A 23696-nucleotide genomic window follows, 5' to 3' on the forward strand; every position below is an offset into this window, starting at 1 on the left:
GAGTCTTGCCAGGAGGAGTAGTCCCATGGTAAAGGCGGCCGTCGAGTTCTGACTGTATGATAGTCGAGCGCTGACATCACACTGCCCTTATATGTGGCAGTCCCTCCGGCATTCACACATGCGGGCGGGGGTCAAGACCCAACACACAGTAGGTGTGATCATTTCTCAGCTCATTTGGGACATAATGGCAGACTGAACCCTTCAGACCGAACTCCTCCCTCGCAAAAAGTATAGTAAGGCAGGGGGTGCGCTTCTCTTCTCTTTATTTTCTCCAGTTTCATCAACAGGTCTCAGAGTGAGACACACGTAGGACTTAAATAACAGCCAGGCCACTATGGCGGTTTTACTTTTTTCTTGGGTTCAGTTAAAGGAGCTTTAGGATGGGGGGGGGGGGGTTGGCACAGTGGGCTTGGCCAGGGCCCACTCTCCGGTGGGCCTGGGGTTTGAGTCCCGCTTGGGGTGCCCTGTGATGGACTGGCGTCCCATCCTGGGTGTGTCCCCCTGCACCCTGTGCTGCTGGGTTAGGCTCTGGCTCACAAGTGACCTCAGACAGCATGTGTAATTCAAATCGTACGATTTCCTGCATGTCCCGTTTCCCTGCTCCGATTTCAAATAATTTTTCGGACGAAACGTGCTTTGGGAGACTTCTCGAAAGGCATCTTGTACCTGTTTCTCGAGCAGATTTTACCCGGTCGGTTCGTCACAGGCAAGAGAACTTTGTGGCTTTGGAGCGACCGCTGCCCAGTTTTGTGTATTGTGCCTGTGGTATCACGCAGAGCAAGGAAAATACAGGAAGCGCTGCTCACGGCCTGACCTGCATATCTAATCAAAGCTCACGTCCCCAGGCATTGCTCAGAGAAAGTGACACCTTAAGTGGAAATTGTGTTTATCTCCTTATAATGTGTGTCTTACTCTCATCTGACATTTTGTTCACTCCTGGCGGTGGATAGCGGAACACAGACGTAATTTAATAAAGAAAAAAAAATGTCCAAGTGGCTACCTTTTATATTTCATTTGGAAAAAAAAATGTGCTGTTGAGAAATATTAACTGTCACTGTCTGAGGTCACTGAGGCTTTTCTCTTACTGAGCATTTCTGAACTTTTTTGGGGAAAAAAAACTTATATGCAGTTATTATAGCTCTGCTCTGGTCTCTATATGGAGCTCTGATGTTGGTTCCCCGCGGGAGAACAGCACTGGTCAGGAATTAGAAAAGCAGACAATTTCAGTCATTTTTATTTTACAGCTCTGATTTTAATGCTCTACTTTTTTTTAGAGTTGATATTGCCTGCCACTGTCCAGATGGTACTCCCATTGCAATCCTCACCACTTTTTTTAATTTTGATTACTGTTTATTTAGTGACAATGTGTGGTTTTTATGTATTTTTGCTTATTTTAAACATTTCACTTCTAAACAATCCAACTGGTTCCCTGATTAATTGTGAACTTCTTTCAAATGTCAGTCTTTATTATCTTGTTTATGTTGTTAGCTTACAGAAGAGATAGACCAAACAAAGTGATCATAAAGCAGTGGGTGTGAAATAGTGTCAGCTGAGGAGTGACTGGTTTATTGTTCACTTTAATTAAATGATTGGTTGTTAGTTTTGAGTGTTTCTGTTCCAGCCTCTCTCTTTGTATCTCTTCTATCTTTATATCTCTTCTGATTTTTACTGAAGTGAAAATATACAGCTTTCCTTCTCGTCAGGAAGTTGCTATAATTTATATTTGTGGTCCTGTAGTTATAACATGAATCCATCCAATTTTAGTAACCACTTGTTCTGAGCAGAGCCATGGTGGGCCGGAGCCTATCCCAGAAACTTTGGGTCCAAGGCAGAGGAGTACAACCTGGGCAGGACACTGGTCCATTGCAGGCCATAACATTCATAAATAATAGAAAATATACATACATTTTCTTAATCACTTGTCCCATACAGGGTCACAGAGCCTAACCCAGCAACACAGGGCGTAAGGCTGGAGGGGGAGGGGACACACCCAGGACGGGACGCCAGTCCGTTGTAAGGCACCCCAAGCGGGACTCGAACCCCAGCCCACCGGAGAGCAGGACCCGGTCCAACCCATTGCGTCCACCTATATAAAATATAAACATTATATAAAATATACATATATACACACACACACACACACATTTTCAGAACCGCTCGTCCCATACGGGGTCGCAGAGCCTAACCCAGCAATTCAGGGTGTAAGGCCGGAGGGGGACAGGACACCAGTCCGCCGCAAGGCACCCCAAGCAGGACTCGAACCCCAGACCCACCGGAGAGCAGGACCGTGGTCCCACCCACTGCTCCACCGCGCCCCCTCTTATATAGAATATCCAATGGTAATAATGACATAACATGTATGGCCAAGGGCTTTAGACATGGAAGAACTGTTGTGCAGTTTCCATTTGGATAAATAGAATCCTCATCCATCCATCCATCCAGCAGTTGTTTACACTTTACACTGTACAATTACACTTACACAAAATATTATGCGATTTCATTAAGTTTCATGCAGAGCCTTTTTTTTTTTTTTTTCTTTGCGAAGGGCTTTGAGCCCCACTTGGCAGAGAGCGCTGTATAGTTGGTGTGATCCTGCACATATTGTGTATTTGGGCAGACTGCGATCGAGGCCCCTGCAGCTGCCAATACACATGAGTGAGGGTGTATGAGGGATCTAATTAGAGACAGTCTTACACCCGCCCATCCGCACCCAGGACAGGAGTCTTTCACCACCTGCAGACACGTTTCATTCCCCTTATATTAGGATTAGCGCTCTGCCTCCACAGGACTCTTCATTTTTTCACTATAATGGACACATTATAAAATGGCATAAAAATGCAGTTATGACGCCGGAGTTCTGGGATCTGGACACGAAATGCTTTGTATGAACAATGATTTATATACCATATGATTATGACAAATGACATATGATTTATATTATAATAATAGATTACACGATTATGACAAATGAATAATTCCTAAATTACGGCGCTTCCCGACGTAATAACATGATTTGTCTCACTGATAAATAAATAAATAAATAAATAAATGAATAAATACAGGACATTTACATCCGTGATGCACCGAAAGAAGTCCGTTTCCGCAAAAAGAGGCTTTCGGTTTATTGTACCGTACAAATAATATCTTTTTGTAACGGATTCTTACCTAATAGTTCGTCTAAACCGGTGAGAATGCAAATTTTCCTTCACACCCTTTAGTTCTCATACTTTGTTTTCATTTTTAACCTGCGGTAGTTTCAGAATTGCTGTTATGCAGCTTTTTTTTTTTTGCGCATTTCATTGAAAGGAGCGACTTTAAACGTCCAGGAAATGAGCGCTATCTTCTATTAACAGGAAGCGCGGACTCCAAAGAGTGGAATTTAATTTACACTGTGTGTGCGTACTCTGAGTGTCACTAGGGGGAGAGAGGAAAAAAGAAAAGGTATGAACGAACAGGCTGGACCAGAAACACCTCAAAACTCACTCCCAATCATTTAATTAAAGTGAACAATAAACCAGTCACTCCTCAGCTGCCACTATTCACACCCACTGCTTTATGATCACTTTATATAGATAGTCAGTGATTTACATTTACATTTTTATTTACATTTATTCATTTAGCAAACGCTTTTGTCCAAATCGACGTACATCTCAGCAAAAATACAATTTGTGCATTACATTAAGAGAAAGAGACATGGCTGCAGACATGTGATTCTAAAGTAAACCTAGTTTGTTCCTTTCCACTTGATGCACCGATGTTCATTGCTCGAGTAATTGCATAAAACGCAGGACAGATGAATCCTGATAACCTCCTACCATTTTTTTAAATAAGAAGATACAGAAATAATTAAATACAAATCAAAGATTGTGAAAGACAGTGATCAAAGCCATATCTATCACTGTATATATCTGTATATACTGTATATATATATATATAGCAATACATATCACTGTATATATATATATATATATATTAGGTTACAGAAGAGATAGACCATATATATCCCAGCTGTATATCTCAATGATATATAGAGATACATGATATGGTCTATTTCTTCTGTAACCTAATGTAATAATAAAAAAATCTCTTTTTTGGCCGCGAAGTTACACTATACTCTGTATTTCGAGCGCTATGTGTAGACAGAAGGGTTCATTCGTACCACTGTTCGTGGCAAACGCGCGTAGTTTAATTGGTTTCGCTGCAAATGTGGATTCCTGCGACCACAATTTATGTTTTTTTTTTTTTTTTAACTGATGTCAGTTTAATGTCTCCTTAATACACATTATAAAGAGAAGGGGCGGTTATTAGCACTTCCGAGCTTCCGCTACCCACCCTTTTTTGTGCCGATCCCCCAAATTATCAATTGAAAGAGATCAAACTTATTAGATACCGATTCCACAGCGGGTAGCGTAGTGGTTAGAGCTGCTGCCTTCGGACCCGAAAGGTCGCTGGTTCAGATCCCACCTCCAGCTGTACTCAAAGCCTTGAGCGTGATACTTACCCTAATTGCTCTAGTGAAATTACCCAGCTGTGTAATACCACTGCAATCGCTCTATTACACTACAGCGTAAGCTGTTGAAATGAGCTCGTGCCCGATATCAAGTATGTCGAACATGTACTGATCTGTGACTACAAGAGATAAGTTCCAAATATTTTACTATTTTGAATTACATTTTATTTATTAATCTCCTCAAAACGACTTGCAATGAATTATGTACCCATTTAGTACTGTATCATGCTTCAGAAGAGCAGTTACAGTGCCCCCCCCCCCCCCCCCATTTATACTGTATTTTACCGGAGTGTTTCAGAAACGCTGTGATTAGAAATCCGTGTGTTTAATTATAAGTGTCCTACGGAGCGCTCCGCCGTAGCAGTCAGTGTGTCCGTGTTCGGTCGGGCTGCTGGGATCCCAGAAAAAACGAGTAAAAAAAAATGTATCAGGACTAGTCTATCCTGAGTTTTGTGCACCTACTCGATGAACATCGGTGCAAAAGTGGAAGGAAACAAACTAGGTTTACTTAAGAATCACGTGTCTGTAACTATGTCTCTTTCTCTTAATGTAATGCACAAATTGTATTTTCTCTGCGATGTACGTTGCTTTGGAGAAAAGCGTCTGCTAAATGAATAAATGTAAATGTAAATGTAAAACAAGGTGCGCACTTTGCAGGAAAAGCGGAAAACCAGGGGAAATGCAGATGCTGCAATACAGGGTTTCGACACCAGGTGTCAGCAAATCACCATTTCATTTGCGTCTGAAATTGGCGTTCGAGCGAAGTCCAGAATGGAGAATTCTCCTGAAAACAAAGTGAGTATTTGTTTAAATTGGGAAACTAAAAGAATGCGTTTCGGAGTCAAGAAAGGTTCGCCTGTTTTTCAGCAGACATGAAACTTTGTTTTTTAGAAAATCTAAACAAAAACCAAGTTCAGAACACGACAACTACTCTGGACACTTTAAAATCAAGTAAAGAGTCACGGGTTGAAAGCTGCGTGTTTACAACATATCCCCCATGCTAATTTTTCTGTCCCTTTTCCTTCATCACTAATTTTGTGTTATTCTTACACTGGGTTCTCTTGCCACCAACATTGCAGTTACGAAATTTTAAATATACAAACATTTTCTCAGTTCATTTCAGTGGAATTTTCCTATATGCTTTCAAAAATGTTTGTTCCAAGTGAATTTGTGACTCAAAACTGCACCTGGTACATGAAATTGGTTCTCGAACCCGCTACGCTGCCTTGGGCCTTAAGATTCTGCAGTAGGATCAGGATCACCGTGACCCCGAACTGCACAATTGGATTCTGCGTTTCTCCTGCGATGAATGACTATGATAAACTGTAATTTCTAGTGTTGTGGCCTTTAAAGACAATTGTATGCATTTTAGCATCTTCACTTAGCAGACACTTTTCTCCAAAGCGACTTCCAATGAATTCCATGTAGTGTTATGAGCCCACACACCTTATTCACCAAGGTGACTTACACTGCTAGATACACTACTTACACTGGGTCACTTATCCATACATCAGTGGAACACGCTCACTCTGTCGCTCACACGCTATGGGTGAACCTGAACAGCATGTCTTTGTACTGTGGGAGGAAACCAGAGCACCTAGAGGAAACCCACACAACAAGGGGGAGAACATGCAAACTCCACACAGATCAAGCAGGGACCAAACTCACATCCTCTCGCACCACCCAGACATTGTGTGACAGGAACACTACTTGTCGTCCCACCATGCCACCCTCTTTAACTTTCAGCACTTCAAACCTTTTCATTTTTTTCTTTTGCTTTAGAGCCCATTATTATTACAGATGATACAGTGTCACCAGATTTCTGAGACATGGTTTCAAGTGACACTACTATTTGAGAGCTGAGTTGGTCTGGTTATTCAGTGTATCAATTAGTTAATAAGCAATGTGTACAAATTTAAAATCAAATAACTCAATATTGTTTAAAACTGGGGGGGGGGGCGCAGTGGGTTGGACCATGGTCCTGCTCTCCCGTGGGTCTGGGGTTCGAGTCCTGCTTGGGGTGCCTTGCGGCGGACTGGCATCCTGTCCTGGGTGTGTCCCCTCCCCCTCTGGCCTTACGCCCTGTGTTGCCGGGTTAGGCTCTGGTTCCCCGCGACCCTGTATGGGACAAGCGGTTCTGAAAATGTGTGTGTGTTTAAAACCAGGTTTAAAAGGCAAGTAGGGAATATTTGAAGACAGAGACATATCGATCTCTGAACCCTTTAAAATTGTCTCAGTTTTTCTGCACATGAAGCCTTATTCTACAGTCAATAATCTGTCATCTGGAAAAAATATATAGTCACAATAGAAGCTGAGAGTCGGTATAAAATGACCCATAAAAAGACTTTTTAACTTTATTGTGCTTTGAGTGTTTTAATAGCTCATATTGGTGTAAAATCAACTGTAATCTGTTAAAATTACAGGTCATCTTCAGAAAGAAGGAGTGTCTATAAATAAATTCACCATTAAATCAGCAGAATCATTTTCACGGAAAAGGATGGCATGCCCCCTCCAGGTAAGGGGAGAGAATTTACCCCAGGTGGAGGAGTTCAAGTAACTTGGGGTCTTTTTCACAAGTGAGGGGAGAAGGGATCTTGAGATCGGCTGCAGACTGGGAGCAGGGGCAGCAGTAATAGGATTGCTGTACCGGACTGTAGTCGTGAAGGGGGAGCTGAGCCATAAGGCGAAGCTCTCTATTTACCGGTCGGTCTACGCCCCTACCCTCACCTATGGTCATCAACTTTGGGTAATGAGCGAAAGAATAAGATCGCGGATACAGGCGGCTGAAATGAGTTTTCTCCGCAGGGTGCTGGGACTCACTCTCCGTGATAGGGTGAGGAGTTCGGACATCCGGGAGGAACTCAGAGTAGAGCCGCTACTCCTCCACATTGAGAGGAGCCAGTTGAGGTGGTTCGGGCATCTGATAAGGATGCCCCCTGGGTGCCTCCGTTTGGGGGCCAACTGGGACGAGACCCTGAGATCAGCCCAGGACCCGCTGGAGGGATTATATCTCACAGTTGGCCTGGGAACGGCTGGGGATCTCCCAGGCTGAGCTGGAGGAAGTTGGGGGGGGACAGGGGCGGCTGGGCCTCTCTGCTCTCCCTACTGCCACCACAACCCTACTAGGACAAGCGGGATATAAAATGGATGGATGGATGGATAAATCAGCGAAATAAGATTTTTCACCCCCAATTCAAATAGTTTTGTCTTTAATTAAAGAAGATGTTCAAAATCCCCTTATGACTATTAAATCAAGGATCTTGTTCACCCTGCCCGGTATGGGGTCACCGGGGCCCCACCCTGGAGCCAGGCCTGGGGGGGGGGGGGGGGCTCGCATGCGAGCACCTGGTGGCCAGGTCTATGCCCACGGGGCCTGGCCGGGCTTAGCCCGAAGGCAAGACTTGGAGCCGCTCTTCGGTGGGCTCACCACCTGCCGGAGAGACCGTAAGGGGCCGGTGCGTTGTGATTTGGGCGGTGGTTGGGGCCGAGTGCCCGGCCGACCCAAACCTCGGGCGCCAACTCTGGTTTTTGAGACTTGGAATGTCACCTCACTGGCGGGGAAGGAGCCTGAGCTGGTGCGGGAAGTTGAGAGATACCGTCTAGATATAGTCGGGCTCACTTCCACTCACAGCTTGGGTTCTGGAACCACTCTTCTCGACCAAGGGTGGACTCTCCACTATTCTGGCGTTGCCCAGGGTGAGAGGCGGAGGGTGGGTGTGGGCTTATTAATAGCCCCCCAGTTCAGCCGCCATGTGTTGGAGTGTACCCTGGTGAATGAGAGGGTCATCTCCCTACGCCTTCGGGTCAGGGAACGGTCTCTCACTGTCGTTTGTGCTTATGCGCCTAGCGGCAGTGTAGAGTACCCGGCCTTTTTAGAGTCTTTGGGGGGCGTCCTGGAAAGCGCTCCCACTGGGGACTCTGTCGTTCTAATGGGGGACTTTAACGCCCACGTGGGCAGCGACAGTGACACCTGGAGGGGCGTGATTGGGAGGAACGGCCTCCCTGATCTGAACCCGAGCGGTGAGTTGTTATTGGATTTCTGTGCTAGTCACAGTTTGTCCATAACAAACACCATGTTCATGCATAAGGGTGTCCATCAGTGCACTTGGCACCAGGACACCCTAGGTCGGAGGTCAATGATCGACTTTGTAGTCGTTTCTTCTGATCTTCGGCCATATGTCTTGGACACTCGGGTGAAGAGAGGGGCTGAGCTGTCAACTGATCACCACCTGGTGGTGAGTTGGATTCGATGGCAGGGGAAAAAGCTGGACAGACCTGGCAGGCCCAAACGCATAGTGAGGGTCTGTTGGGAACGTTTGGCGGAGGCCCCTGTCAGAGAGGTCTTCAACTCCCACCTCCAACAGAGCTTCAACCAGGTCCCGAGGGAGACTGGGGACATTGAGTCCGAATGGACTATGTTCCACACCTCCATTGTCGGGGCGGCAGTTCGGAGCTGCGGCCATAAGGTCTCCGGCGCCTGTCGCAGCGGCAATCCCCGAACACGGTGGTGGACACCGGAGGTAAGGGATGCCGTCAAGCTGAAGAAGGAGTTCTATCGGGCCTGGCTGGCTCATAGGACTCCTGAAGCAGCTGACGGGTACCGACGGGCTAAACGGAGTGTGGCTCTGGCAGTCGCCGCGGCAAAAACTCGGGCTTGGGAGGAGTTCGGTGAGGCCATGGAGGAAGACTTTCGGTCTGCCTCAAAGAGATTCTGGCAAACCGTCTGGCGACTCAGAGGGGGGAAGCAGTGTTCCGCCAACACTGTTTACAGTGGAAGTGGTGCGCTGCTGACCTCAACTGAGGATGTCCTCGGGCGGTGGAAGGAGTACTTTGAGGATCTCCTCAATCCCTCTGACACGCCTTCCGTAGAGGAAGCTGAGGCCGGGGACTCGGTGGGGGACTCGTCCATTATCCTGGCTGAAGTTGCTGAGGTCGTCAAAAAACTCCTCGGTGGCAAGGCTCCGGGGGTGGATGAGATCTGCCCCGAGTTTCTCAAGTCTCTGGATGTTGTGGGGCTGTCTTGGCTGACACGCCTCTGCAGCATCGCGTGGAGTTCAGGGATGGTGCCTCTGGACTGGCAGACCGGGGTGGTGGTCCCTCTTTTTAAGAAGGGGGACCGGAGATTGTATTCCAACTACAGGGGGATCACACTCCTTAGCTTCCCTGGGAAAGTCTATGCCGGGGTACTGGAGAGGAGAATCCGACCGATAGTCGAACCTTGGATCCAGGAGGAGCAATACGGTTTTCGCCCTGGCCGTGGAACACTGGACCAGCTCTATACCCTCACTAGGGTGTTGGAGGGTTCATGGGAGTTTGCCCAACCAGTCCATATGTGTTTTGTGGACCTGGAGAAGGCATTCGACCGTGTCCCTCGTGGCATCCTGTGGGGGGTACTTCGGGATTATGGGGTTAAGAGCTCGTTGCTACGGGCTGTTCGTTCCTTGTATGACCGGAGCAGTAGCTTGGTTCGCATTGCCGGCAGTAAGTCAGACCTGTTCCCGGTGCATGTTGGACTCCGCCAGGGCTGCCCTTTGTCACCGATTCTGTTCATTATCTTTATGGACAGAATTTCTAGGCGCAGCCAGGGAACGGAGGGTGTCTGTTTTGGTGGCCGCAGGATCTTGTCTCTGCTTTTTGCGGACGATGTGGTCCTGTTGGCTTCATCGAATCGAGACTTACAGCGTGCACTGGAGAGGTTTGCAGCCGAGTGCGAAGCGGCGGGGATGAGAATCAGCACCTCCAAATCCGAGGCCATGGTTCTCAGTCGGAAAAAGGTGGATTGCCCCCTCCGGGTTAGGGGGGAGCTCCTCCCTCAAGTGGAGGAGTTTAAGTATCTCGGGGTCTTGTTCACGAGTGAGGGAAAAATGGAGCGGCAGGTTGACGGACGGATCGGTGCGGCGTCCGCAGTAATGCGGTCATTGTACCGGTCTGTTGTGGTGAAGAAGGAGCTGAGTCGTAAGGCGAAGCTCTCAATTTACCGGTCGATCTACGTTCCTACCCTCACTTATGGTCATGAACTCTGGATCATGACCGAAAGAATGAGATCGCGGATACAAGCGGCAGAAATGGGTTTCCTCCGCAGAGTGGCTGGGTGCACCCTTAGGGATAGGGTGAGGAGCTCAGTCACCCGGGAGGAGCTCGGAGTAGAGCCGCTGCTCCTCCGCATCGAGAGGAGCCAGTTGAGGTGGCTCGGGCATCTGTTCCGGATGCCTCCTGGACGCCTCCCTGGGGAGGTGTTCCGGGCATGTCCCACCTGGGAGGAGGCCTCGGGGCAGACCCAGGACACGTTGGAGAGACTACGTCTCCCGGCTGGCCTGGGAACGCCTTGGGGTTCCCCCAGAGGAGCTGGAGGAGGTTTGCGGGGAGAGGGAAGTCTGGGGGGCTCTGCTTAGACTACTGCCCCCGCGACCCGGTCCCGGATAAGCTGAGGAAGATGGATGGATGGATGGATGGATAAAGAAAATGTTTTGAGGGAAGGGGGGGTGCAGTGGTGCAGTGGGTTTAGCGAGGTCCTCTTCTCTGTTGGGTCTGGGGTTCGAGTCCGGGGTTCGAGTCCCACTTCGGGTGCTTTGTGACGGACTGGCATCCCATCCTGGGTGTGTCCCCTCCCCCTCCAGCCTTATGCCCTGTGCTGCCAGGTTAGGCTCTGGGTCCCCATGACCCCATATGGGACAAGCAGTTTTGGATTATGTGTTTTGAGGGAAATACCAAAGTGGTATTTTCCTCAGATATCACTATGATATAAAATACCATACAGTATCTTTTACAGCACAGATGTGCTTTGACTGTTGGCCCCTCTTATTTGTGTGTAGGTTTCTTTGTCCCACCATAGGTACATACAACATGTATACAATATGTTTCACTGTAAAATCCTCCAAAATGTTTAGAAATAACCTTTTCTTACGGACTGATAATAACTATCAGATCGGGGAAATGAGCTAAAAATAGAAACATTTGATTTTTGCCAGTGTCCAGACTCTCATAACTGGGGTATGAAGCACCATGGCATGAAGTTGAATCATTTGCCCTTTCTTGTGGAGGTGCCACACATTTTTGAGGTTAGCTTGCTAACCAGGGAGAAAAAGACGCGGTTGTCCAGATCCTTCTTTCGCGCGTGTCCGTGGCGTGGGCTGCGAACACGGGGAGGAACACGCGAAACCCACAGCTCCAGGTGAGACACCTGCTTCACCCGGTAACCCTTTCCCAACACACTGTGACTGTGTCTCGCAATGACAAACAAATGACACGTCGGACCCTGGTGAACTCCATCATGTCTTTCGACGCTGTTCATATTATTATTATTATTATTATTATAATAATAATAATAATAATAATAATAATAATAATAATAAGGGGGCGCAGTGGGTTGGACCGTAGTCCTGCTCTCCGGTGGGTCTGCGGTTCGAGTCCCGCTTGGGGTGCCTTGCGGCGGACTGGCGTCCCGTCCTGGGTGTGTCCCCTCCCCCTCCATCCTTACGCCCTGAGTTGCCGGGTTAGGCTCCGGTTCCCCGTGACCCCGTATGGGACAAGCGGTTCCGAAAATGTGTGTGTGTGTGTGTGTAATAATAATAATAATAATATTACTCTGTTACCTCTGTCCAACTAAGTGATGTAAAATGCTGTTAGTAGACGAATGTCTTTCAGGATGCCCTGCAATGCTCGCATCCTTACTTAGATCTACAGATTAAAACAAAATTCCAAACTTGTCACTTATAGTTAGTTACGGTACAGTAATATAATAATTACGGTAATTTTGGTGCGTGGGGTATTTAAGAGACGTTATTTTTAAAGATATGCTCGGATGAGAGAGTGATCGCTCAGTACAGCTCGGTATGATTTACTCCATAATGATAATCCCTTGAATATTTTCTGAATTTACTTTCTAATTACTACGAAGGATAGAGTCTATCAGAGAGCGATCGAGTGTGTTATAACCCACCGAAGCGCGCAGTTTCCATTCACTGCGTCGCCCTCCCTCTCGCATCCCTCCGTGTCCCTCCAGTATCCCTGCATTCCCTGCAGTTGCAGGCGCTACTGTGACCGTCGCCATGTTGAGCTCGGGTTCTGCCCGCAGCAGTGAGCGGTAGGAGGGAGGGACGGCAGCGTACCGAGGGGGGGGGTGGAAACACTCTCACACACACACACACACACATACACACGCGAACGAACACACACAGGCCCCTTCAGCGATATGAGAAGGAAGACCAACGTATTCCTCCGAAACAAAGCACAGCCGAGCCGTCGGGGAGCGGCATCGCTGCGGAATGCTGGGAACGAAGCAGAAATCCTCTGCAAAACACAGTTTTAACATTTTAAGAACGGGGGATGTTGCCGGAGCAGAAAAAAAGGAATGTCAGTGTGGAAGAAAAAGATCTGGGGATTTTTGTTAAAAACCTTCCTTCCATCGCACTGCGAACATTAGGAGGGGCACTCGGAGCTTTGTAAAGCACTGCAGACTTTGTCATTGATGCATTTCTGGCTGTTGCCTTGTAGATGACCGATGATCGAGTGGAGGGACGAGTTCGCGTTGCTCTTTGTCCCGAGGATGAATTGCCCGTGGCTCCGTGGGAGAGGCTGATTTCCACGCGAAAGCAGCACGTTCTGTTGCCAGCGCGCTCGTTACGTCACCGTCAGAAGCAGCCGGCCGCCGAGGAAGGCGTCACAGCCGCGGACCCTCGTCCGGCTTCCCGGTGCATCGACTCCACATCTCATCATCGGATTAATAACATGAGGAGACGCGCGGTTACACTTCTCCGGGAAAAAGATGGATCATTCACGCGGTTAGGGCCATGGTTCGTTTCATATTAGTCCACCACGGACCGCTCCCGAGATTCTACTTTTTAAAATAAAAGAGTAGCGTGCAGCAGTCCTGCTTTAGCCTGGACGCATTTGATTTTTTTTGCTTGTTTGTTCTTGCTATTTTTCCTGTTGATTTTTTAAAAAGACAAAACAAAACGCCGGGTTTGTGTGTGAGATGATGTCGGGCGAGGTGCGTCTGAAGAAGCTCGAGAAGCTGCTGCTGGACGGACCGGCTCAGTCCAACGGGCAGTGCTTCAGCGTGGAGACGCTGCTCGACGTGCTCGTGTGTCTCCACGACGAGTGCAACAGCTCGCCGCTGCGCAGGGAGAAGAATGTGCTCGAGTTCCTCGAATGGGGTACGAGCCGTCTCTCTCTGTCTGTCTTTCGCTGCCCGCCCTGCCGGAATCATGATTCTGTATGTGTTTGTGTGTCTTTGCTGACGAGGATAGTTAAGCTTCCCTCAGAATCGTCCTCCTAGTGTGAGTCGCACAGCGCGCGCACGCTCATGATTATATTGTCACGGTTGTTGTGCACACCTACACTCCCTTCACCTCTCCCGAGTTTAAAACACACCCGAAATCCTGATTCACAGAGCACAATTTCACGTCATAATTTTAACCTGCCCTCATTTTTTGCTCGGTTCCGGCTCAAACAAAGAGTGACCCGGTGTCGGTGAACGTGCCGCGTCTGTCGGCGCTGTATTTGCCTCAGAGTCAGTTCTTCGACCGAGGTGGTGAAGCCGGGGCGCGAAGGGCCGAAAATGCACACATAAAATAATAATACTCCTAATACTCCTTTAGTGAGCTTTTTGTTAAATATTTATTTTATATAAATATTATAATTGGTTACCTGTGTGTCTCGCTGGGATGGACTAAGTGTCTGACAGGACATTTGCGGTGCACGTCCTTCACAAACAAAGCTGACATGTCTGTTCTTGAGGCCTGCTGTCTCCAGCTCGAGTGATAAAAGGAAAATAATTTTGAAAAAAGCATCCTATGGATCAAATGGTGAATGAGGTGTACGAGTTTTGGTTGCTGCACAACAAATGGGTTTTCTCAATGTGTGGGTTTTTAGTTGAGCTGGGCCACACACACAGGTGCATCTCCTCCGTGAGATTTGCAGTTTCGTCGTGCTTCTCCATCACGTTTCTTCACGAAACACAAAAAAGAGACTTAATGTCGAAGAATAACAGCAATTGAAGCAACCGAGCTGCTCGGTGAGGAGACGGCGCGGCTGCTGGGGGTGCTGGACAGGGTGACCTTCGGCGGCTGCATCTCACTGTCAGCTATTAGGACCGTTAACCTTTTTACCTGTAAGGTAACTTACATGGTAAACGTAACATCATGATTACCCCATTTATACAGCAAGGTCTTCGCATTAGTAATGAGAGTTTGTTCCTTGATCAGATGAAAGGGATTGAAACCCAGGAGCTTCAGATTAGAGAGGCAACATCAGCAAACATTACAGCATCTCCTCTCCCTAGAGTGTCTACTGACTTTTCCTTGTTATGATTTCAAGTTTTATTCTGTCTGCTAGTAGAGTTTAAAACGCTTTAATATACGTGGTGAAATCTTAAGATTCCTAGTTCAGATCCAGCTCCCACTGTGTAGTACCTCTGATCAAGATGCTCAGTTGACACAGTTAAAATTACCCCTTTTTTTTTTATACATTTGTAAATAACTATTCAAACTTATTAAATTGTCTACCCTTAAACATTATGATACTTTGGTTGCTAACTTGCTCAAACTGTTAGAATAGCCCTCTGTGCTTAATTTGATGACTGAATTAAATGCATATAGCTAGTAGTGTCTCAATTTATCTGTGTAATTTTGTTCTTGAAATAAAATGTTTTAATATTCTTTTTATATAATTTTTGTGTAAAATTAAAATAAGGTATTTCTGTAATGGGTAGACTTTATGATGGAATATGTCTTGTACTATATTAATGTTAATCTGTTAATGTAAATTCCAGTCTTACATATGCAAGGATTACTTTCCACACCTTTGTCTTTTCTGCCTGACTTGATTACTGTGCTCATAACTGGCCTTTAGCTTCAGGGATGTGAAGTGAACATTACAACGGATCTGATTTTTTTTTTTTTTTTTAAGGCACAGATCGGACAGATATGTCCAATGCTTCTATACATAGATCCTTAGATTAATAGATACTTGGTTATTAGTCGTTTTTAGTTACATTGGATGGCTTTGTGGAAAATGTTCATACTACATGCAATGTTTCCAAAGGCATTGGTAATTTGCGGTCGGATGCCAGTTAAATGTTGAAGTTTATTTTTTTTTAATTCAGAAGTTTTTTTGGAAAACACCCAGTTCAGTCTACCAAGGACAATGTCTGATTACTGTTTCCTGACCACCATCACTATATTTAGCTGAAGCTTTTTTTCCACCGAAAGCCACTTATAGTCATTTACCCATATACAACTGGGTGATTTTTTTTGTGAAGCAATTTAGGGTTAGTACCTTGCTTAGGGGTACTACAGCTAGAGGTAGGAATTGAACCTGTAACCTTTGGGTCCAAAGGTAATAGCTGTAACCACTACACTACCAGCTATTCCCTAAACAACAGCCTTATCTGTGCTGTGTGATTGAACATATGTTTGAGTCCCGATCTTTATGTGCAGAATTAGTGTGTTCTCCTTGTGTTTGCCTCTGGGTTTTATCAGGGTGCTCTGGTATTTTTCCAGTGTCAAAGACATGATGAAGGTGAATTGGTGAATCTAAATTTCCTCAGTGTGTACCTTTGAGTTACTATGTGTTTGGCTACCCTTCAGTGGACTGGTATCTTGCCTGTTGTGTATTCTGCCTAGCCTAGCACTCTATGCATCTGGGATAGGCTCCAGGCTGCTGCAGTCTTGGCTTAGGATAAATGGTTATCGATAATGAGCGAGTGAGTGCTGTATTTCATAAATGCTTGCAAAATGGCCATTTCCATCAAAGAAGACACTTTCATATTTTTCATGCTAATGTATGTCGCTGAAGTAAGTTGAACTGCCCTCACATGGTGAAGGGGAGCATATGGTGTTTGTGAGTGGATGGACCCTCCTCGCTTGGAGCTTTCCACATGTTTATTTGAAGTAGAGCTCAAGTGACAAATGAACTTCCTTACATGAATGGAAAGAGTCAAAACAACCATTGCTGGAAGAGCCCAGTTGCTCCCTGTCTTAGTGCAGTAGCTATTTACAGACTAAGGTACATTTACACCTGGTTGCTTTGAAGGACAATGCAGGGGTGGAGGATTTCTTTGCACCAGACAAACACACAAGAATTGTTACGCACAGGAGGTTGCTAGACATATGAAAACCTGTATTTCTGTCTCCCCTCAGTGCTGTTAATGCTTCAAGGCTTAGTTGTTGTGGCAACCATGACTGCAACACCTGCAAGCAGACCGAAGTGTACTTACATTTTTTGACATGTGAAAGCGGGAGAACCAAACATGTCAGAACTCTTTTGCTGATTTTAAGAGCTCAGGTGACTTTGAAAGACACCTCAGCTGTTTTGTCAATGTTTGGTGTTGACCGAAAGAGGAACCTGCAGGTTTCCTGTACTTTGTCCTGGGAGATCTGACAATCACCCTGGTTATTTTTTTAGGATACCTCAGCTTTCCAGAGCAATTGAGCTTCATTGCTGAACATCTGATAGGGTGTGGAGAAGATCTGGGTGAAAAGTTGGGTCTGTGGAATGTGATATTACCTATAAAGAGAAGGAATGTGGAGGTGAGGATCTAAAAGGTTTCTGGAAGGACAGTTTGAGGAGGAGTAGTTTATGATGACAGGTATAGGAAGTCACTGCAGCTGTAGGAAGCACTTGGGTTTGAGGGAATGATGTCATAGCAGGAAAGAACTACTGATTGTTTTTACTATTTCCTCATGACTGGCACTGAGAATACAGGCATTTGGTTTGCTTTTCCGTAAAATGATCTTTAAAGTGAGGTATGGTCATGCCTGTATACATGCATCATAATAGAAAAAGATAACCATTGAGTTGTTTTTCATAAATTTCTTAAATTTGCTTATGATCATTGTTGGATTGGACTCATTTACAAGAATCCAGTATGTGTTCGTATCATTTATAGACCTGCATCCCAGTGAAGTGTATTGTTCTGTGTTAGCTGAAGAATGTGAATTTGATCAGAAAAGGTTGCACTGAATTCCTGAATCCTGTGCAGATGGTTCACAAGGGTAATCTGCAAGCTCATGCTTGATCCTTGGCGTAACTGGATGGTGGGCTGAGGGGTGAAGGGTGTTGAGCAGAGAAGGGATTGTCCTGAAGAATGACGAGATTCCTCATGTCTGTGCTGGAAGATGAAGTCCACCACTAAGGCTTCCTTGTCAGATGAATCCCTCTTTGTATCCACAGACTGCTAATAAAATTACTAATGAGTTTCCTCAGTCAGCAGAATACTGATTCTCTGTTTAAATACTCTTGGATTTACATATCCAGTAGTGTTTTTGGTATTTTATATGTTGTGATTTACTAATGGGACTTCTGGTAGCATTATTGTTAGGACTGCTGCCATTGGACCCAAAGGTTATAGGTTTAAATCTCATCTCTGGCTATAGTATCCTTGAGCAAGGTACTTACCCTAAAATTGCTCCAGGAAAAATTACCCAGCTGTAAAGATGGGTCAATAATTGTGGGTATGTTAACATTGTAAGCTGCTTTGGATAAAAGTGGGATTAAAATGAATGAATGTAAATCATCTTTCCAGATTTTGTGAAAGTTTCCTAACTTCATAGTTTACCATGCTGTAATGTGCTTTACTGTAACTGTATTTTTCCTGCACATATTGGGCTTTAATGAATGTGGCTTTCAACAGCCCCGTATCTCTGAAGCTGCTTTGCATGTGTCCAGATGTCACTGTAATTGCTTAATGCCAAATCTTTACATTCAAGAGGAATATATGCTTTAGCTTGTCTGGGATTTTAGTTCTCTCAATTTTAGCATTCTAGAAGAAAGTAAGGAACTGAAAAATGAGATACAGTGTGCATTTTCAAAGTACATGAAATAAATTGACATAATTATCAGTGTTAATACGCTCTCAGTGTTTTAGAGAATATGCTTGATATATTGAGGTTTTGCATTATGCAAAGACAGAAGAACAATGGTGTTCAGCATGGCACTTTGTTTGCATGCTGATGCAGAGGAACTCAAATGCTCGTACAGCCTCGTAGATGTTATTTATGTCTCCTGTGCTCAGCTGATGCACCTCTTAATTAAAGGAGAGCAAAAAAAGCATTGATAAATCCAGTTTATGGAATGGGAGACTTTTTAAGTGGTCAGGATTGGTTTTCATCACAGTTGTACTCCCAGGTAAGGTGGAGGTTCATAAATAAATAAGACTCTGTGCCACCAGTTGGTCACCACTGTACAGACCGCATCTTCACTGGTGATTTGCCTGGACACTGGTCATTGTTTGTTTTTAAACATTGCTTTATGTACTGGAAACCAATTGGCTGAAGTGAAAAATAAGACTTGTATTGATCTGTTCTTGTTAAGATAAGAATTATGTCCTAGATCATTACATCGTAAACAGTCACCACCAGAGATATGTAAAGCCCTTGTGGCTCTCCTTGATTATAAAATGTTTAAACGAATCATGATGCAGTCAGCATGACTTTGCTTTGGTGGAAGGAGAGCAGAAACATGCATCTGTAGATGCTTTCGCCCTAGTCAGTCAAGCAAGGAGTCAGGTGCCTCATTAACATATCTATGTCAGCTCAATTACTCAAATGAGGATGATGACTGTATTTAAAATGCTACTGTAACAGTACTAATAAAGTGCTGTTTATTGCTGTAATGATGGAGATGCAGAAAGTCTTTAGTGTTTATTTGCAGTGCCTCGCCATTCATATCACTGATGATCCCCTTCATCAGTTTTTTTTATTTAGTGCCTGCTTTACTATTGAACATGTACACTCTAGTCATGGATGAGCCCTCGTAGTCAGTCATGCCCTGACACCGTACATTCTGCATTTACTTTTCACCAACAAATCCAGACATGTCACTGTTTATAGCCCACTCAGCATTTTTAATTAATTCTATTGATTACCAAGACAAGAGGCACTTGTTGAGATGGAGGAGTCTTGTTAAGCAGAACTGCCTGCCAGTTTGATGGAATCATGGTCTGAGTGGTTTTCTGTGGCTCAGGCAGTGTAAGGCTGCCAGTGTTCTCCAAATCTCTGAAGGTTCATAGATTTAATTTTAACATATTGGAGTCATCTCTTCTTTCGTGGTAGATGAATATCTCCATTTTCCCAGCAGATTACCATGAACTATAGTCACTTTCATTGTTTGTGTTCACTGTGAGACTGAAAACATCCAAGACTTAATAGTATCCTTTTATATATATTTATAAGTCGTTTTTCTAAACCAGAGGTCACTTAAAGTAGAAGGAATAATTAAGTCATTCTATTCCAATTGCCAACACAGTCTAGACCAGTGACCTAGACTTACAGTGTTTTAATTCTCCTGAAGAAAGTATGAATTTATGTAAGTTTCTCTGGCGTTTGGATGTCATTGACATGCTGCCAGCTGGCAGTCTTGACTGCATTCTTGTTGTCCCAAAACAAGCGCAGAGCTCTGGCCTCAGGGGGGATAAACTGAACGATAGCTTCAAGAGAGCACCAACAATGGGTGGAATATTGAGTTTCCTGGGTGGTTTTCAAAGTTGTTCAAGACTGGTTGTTATTTCTATTTGTGTGATTGGTTATGTGTGTATGTAACACAAATCAGCCTTTCCCTATCTGACTGTGCTTAGTTGCCATAGTTTCAGTTTGAACTTAGTGGGAGTCAGCCTCAGTTTAAAATCAGTTTTAATGGTATTGTCTGTGGTGGAGTCAATTCCTTTTTTGGAAAAATGAACACTTGCTCAGGGATTTGGCACAGAATTCTCATCTCTAGTGGCAAAACAGTGAGTACTTATTTCACTGGGTTGATGGGTAAATTTTTAGTTGATCCTTTTTTAGGCCATTATTCTATAGAAAGTGGGGAAAGCAGTATTAAGAAACCCGCAATTCTTTATGGGAATATGTCATATATAAAGACATGTTTTGGGATTGAATGTGAGTAGCCCACCTGCTCTTTCTCCAAAGTTGGTGGATTTGACATTTTCCCTGTGTTTAAAGCAGAAAGGCACATGGTATTAATATGATATTCATAGATAAGCCACCCCTCAGGCAGTTCAGCCATGCAGAAGGAGTAGTGCTTGACATCATTTGATATCAGTAGTTTCTGTAATATTGCTGTCCGCAAAATGTGGAAGGGACACAGAGTTGCATGGAGAGGTTTGCACTTCAACGTTGGAGACTTAAATCATCCACTGTGGTAGAATATGAACAAGTGTACATTTCAGGAGATATGGATAAATTCAAAGTATAGTGGACCTCAGGAAGAAATACTCCTTAAATACTAGCTCTTGGGTTTTTATTTATTATTGTTTGGCTGACAAGCTCAGTTTTGGCCTTTCTAGTAGCTAGCAAAGGTGTAAAATCATATGTTTCCATGACTGGTGTCCCATCCAGGGTATGCAGTGCCTTGCTCCCTAGGCCTCTACGATAGGCTGTGGACCACTGGAACAGTTACTCATAGTGGATAGATGCTTTGATGAAGTATGAGTTTGGTGACCTGCTCTGATTAAAATGTGGTTTTACTTGATCCTACATAATGAATTTTGGGCCTTTTACTAGAAGTGTCTTGGTAAAATGTTCACTCATTGTGGAACCACCGGCTGCACCTTATCCATTAGCTTTCCAACCAAAATACCTGGCAGAAAAACTCTCGGTGAAGCTCTGCCTTTGTTACACTAAAAGATTTTTGAGAAAATTAGGTTCTGATATTGCTTGCTTTTTGATAGTGAAGGATTGAACTAAAATGAAAAGTGAGCTTAAAGTCAGCAAAATGTATTATGATAAATTTTAGTCCAGTTCTGTCATTAAGTGGGTGAGGATGCGACTGAAATTGCAATAGTTGCCATTGTCTGAGTAAGGTTTGACATATGGACTGATCAGATTTGCTGTGTAGCCCTTATGCAGTTATTTCTCTGAAGCAGACATGTGCTGTGTGTCATTCCTTTTTTGTTTTAATGTCATTTAAGATTACCATTTTTACTTTTAGTCCTTGATATTAGTGAAATTGTGATTATTGTCACTTACGTAACTAGTCCCTTTTTGCGTTTTATACTAATGACATAGAAATGTTCATTTTCTGGGATACATAATCATAATGTTCAAAATGTTGTAATATTTTGCTGATATTGCACTATATATTTTGTGTTTTTCTCTTTGATAAAGAAATAGGATAACATTATGTAGATCTAAAGAATTGTTCCAATTAATGGAATGTGATATGTCCAGTGGGCTCTCTTGACAGTGAATTTGATCTTTTGATTGCTTTCAGCTATAAGCTCACCCTAAGGCATGGTTTCTAGCTAAATCACTGCAGAGCTTTTTTAATCTTTTTATGGAAAGCCTCAACTGAGAAGGCTGAACTGCATTTTAAGCATGTGACTAGGGAGTAATGCTAGCCCTAAGGCATGTTGCATACTTCCAGCTGGCTATATAATAGACCTTTTGCTAAATCTAATCTGATGAACCTGGTCCTCCTCAGAGACTCCCATACAAGCTTTAGCACTGGACCTCTTTCAGGTCCATATCTACCTCAAGCTTTATGTTTGCACTGGTGGCAGTGGCTGATAGGAGAAGACAGCACTGGTGCTGTGGTGCACTCGGTATTGTGGAGTTGCAAGCACGGGTGCACATTTTCCTGGCTGGACTGCGTGTGAAAGGAAGCGCTGACTCAGGGCACATGCCCTCATAGTTGGCTTGTGGAATGTGGAGAAGCCCTGCTATGCGATGGGTGTCTGCTGCAGTTGTTTGGGACATCTGTTTATACTCTGCGCCTCTTCCACCCCCTCCCCCTTTGCGTCTCTGTTTCCTTCATGGTCTTACTCCTCTGTTTCAGACGTTCAGTGTTTCTCTGATTCATTCTGTTTGCTCATTTTCCCCTCTCTTCCTGTTCAATTTTTGTATCCGTCTCTCTTGCTATGCATCCATCACTGTAAATTTGACTTGACGGCTCATATAGGAACTTATTTTTTCTGGAAATAATTTTCTTGACTGTTCATTCACTAGCTTGGTGTGGTATTAGTAAATATAAAATTTAGACATTCCAGACTGTATAATCGCTAGATGGCATGAAATTGTGAATGTTGATAAAATACCTGGTATTCCAGTTTATTATGCACTATTCCATGTCTTTTGACACAAGGCAGGGCTGGTCTGTCACAAGGGTGTCAGAGTCTGGCACTGAAGGGCGTGGCCCACAATCTGGAGAAGAGGTTTTGTCATTTGCCCATGAGGTAGGGTTTGTTATATCAGCGGGGCAGAGTCCATTAAGGGTGGGGGTTGGACCACAAGCCATCTTAAGTTGCTTTTTATCTCAGAAATAAGGAGCATCCACGGGTTGTGCACTGTGACACTGTGCGCAGTGCAGGCCTTTTCCCCCACTCAAGGGTGTGTCCTCTCTCATCTTGTAAACGTGACCTGATTGTAAACTTGCAGGCACTTCTTTCTGTATGCAGTCAGTGCTTCACTGCTTCCTTGGATCTGGGAAACAAGCTGTGCCACTTTATGGAATAGGAAATGTAATTATCACTTGTAGAGAAGACATTCACACAACTTCATGACAGGGATGGGGCATTTTTTTCCCCACAAGCACAATTGTTTAATACAGCAGACGTGGCATGATATCTGTGATTTTGTGCTGGACCTGTGATCTGAACCAGACAGTATCTTGCATAGCCTTGCCCCATTCTCACAAATGCTGCCTCCCACAAAGGGTCCTTCCTGCCTCTGTACTGCAGTCTTCCACCAGACAATGTCACCCTGCCAGTGTTCTTGCCTGACAGAATATTATGATTGTTAATATTATGAATATGAAAATTCTCAGATGCTCAAGTAATCTATGGCATAGAAAGGATGCATTTACATTTACATTTATTTATTTAGCAGATGCTTTTGTCCAAAGCGACGTACATCTCAGCAAAAGTACAATTTCTGCATTACATTGAGAGAAGGCGACGTAGCTGCAGACATGAAAGTCTCAAGCAAACCTAGTTTGTTCCCTACCACTTGCTGCACTGAGGATCATCGTTCGAGTAGGTGCATAAGACACAGGATAGACAAATCCCGATACCCTCCCACCAATTTTTATTTATTTATTTATTTATTTATTTATTTATTTATTTTTTTAAAATATTCTAAGATACACAAATGAGCAAGTACAATGCCAGAGTAATGGCTGAATAAAGGTTGTATCTGGGGATGCTTATGGAGTTACGATGCATGAACAGTTACACCATAAATGAGCCGGA

General features: G+C 44.5%; 1 protein-coding gene across 5 annotated transcripts in view; it reads left to right on the top strand.

Annotated features, from left to right (window-relative positions):
- Positions 1–5275: 5275 nt before the first annotated feature.
- The window catches only part of cdc42bpab (CDC42 binding protein kinase alpha (DMPK-like) b), a 93248-nt gene continuing 74827 nt past the window's right edge, over positions 5276–23696 (top strand). The window contains exons 1-2 of one of the 5 annotated variants that reach the window (XM_029251331.1): positions 5276–5305; positions 13004–13665. In XM_029251331.1, the coding sequence (XP_029107164.1) occupies positions 13485–13665 (181 nt within the window). In that variant the 5' untranslated portion in view covers positions 5276–5305; positions 13004–13484. The other 4 variants (XM_029251326.1, XM_018735192.2, XM_029251333.1 and 1 more) reach the window with 4 other exon arrangements.

This window comes from Scleropages formosus, chromosome 1, assembly GCF_900964775.1.
Source record: "Scleropages formosus chromosome 1, fSclFor1.1, whole genome shotgun sequence".
Classification (NCBI taxonomy): domain Eukaryota; kingdom Metazoa; phylum Chordata; class Actinopteri; order Osteoglossiformes; family Osteoglossidae; genus Scleropages; species Scleropages formosus.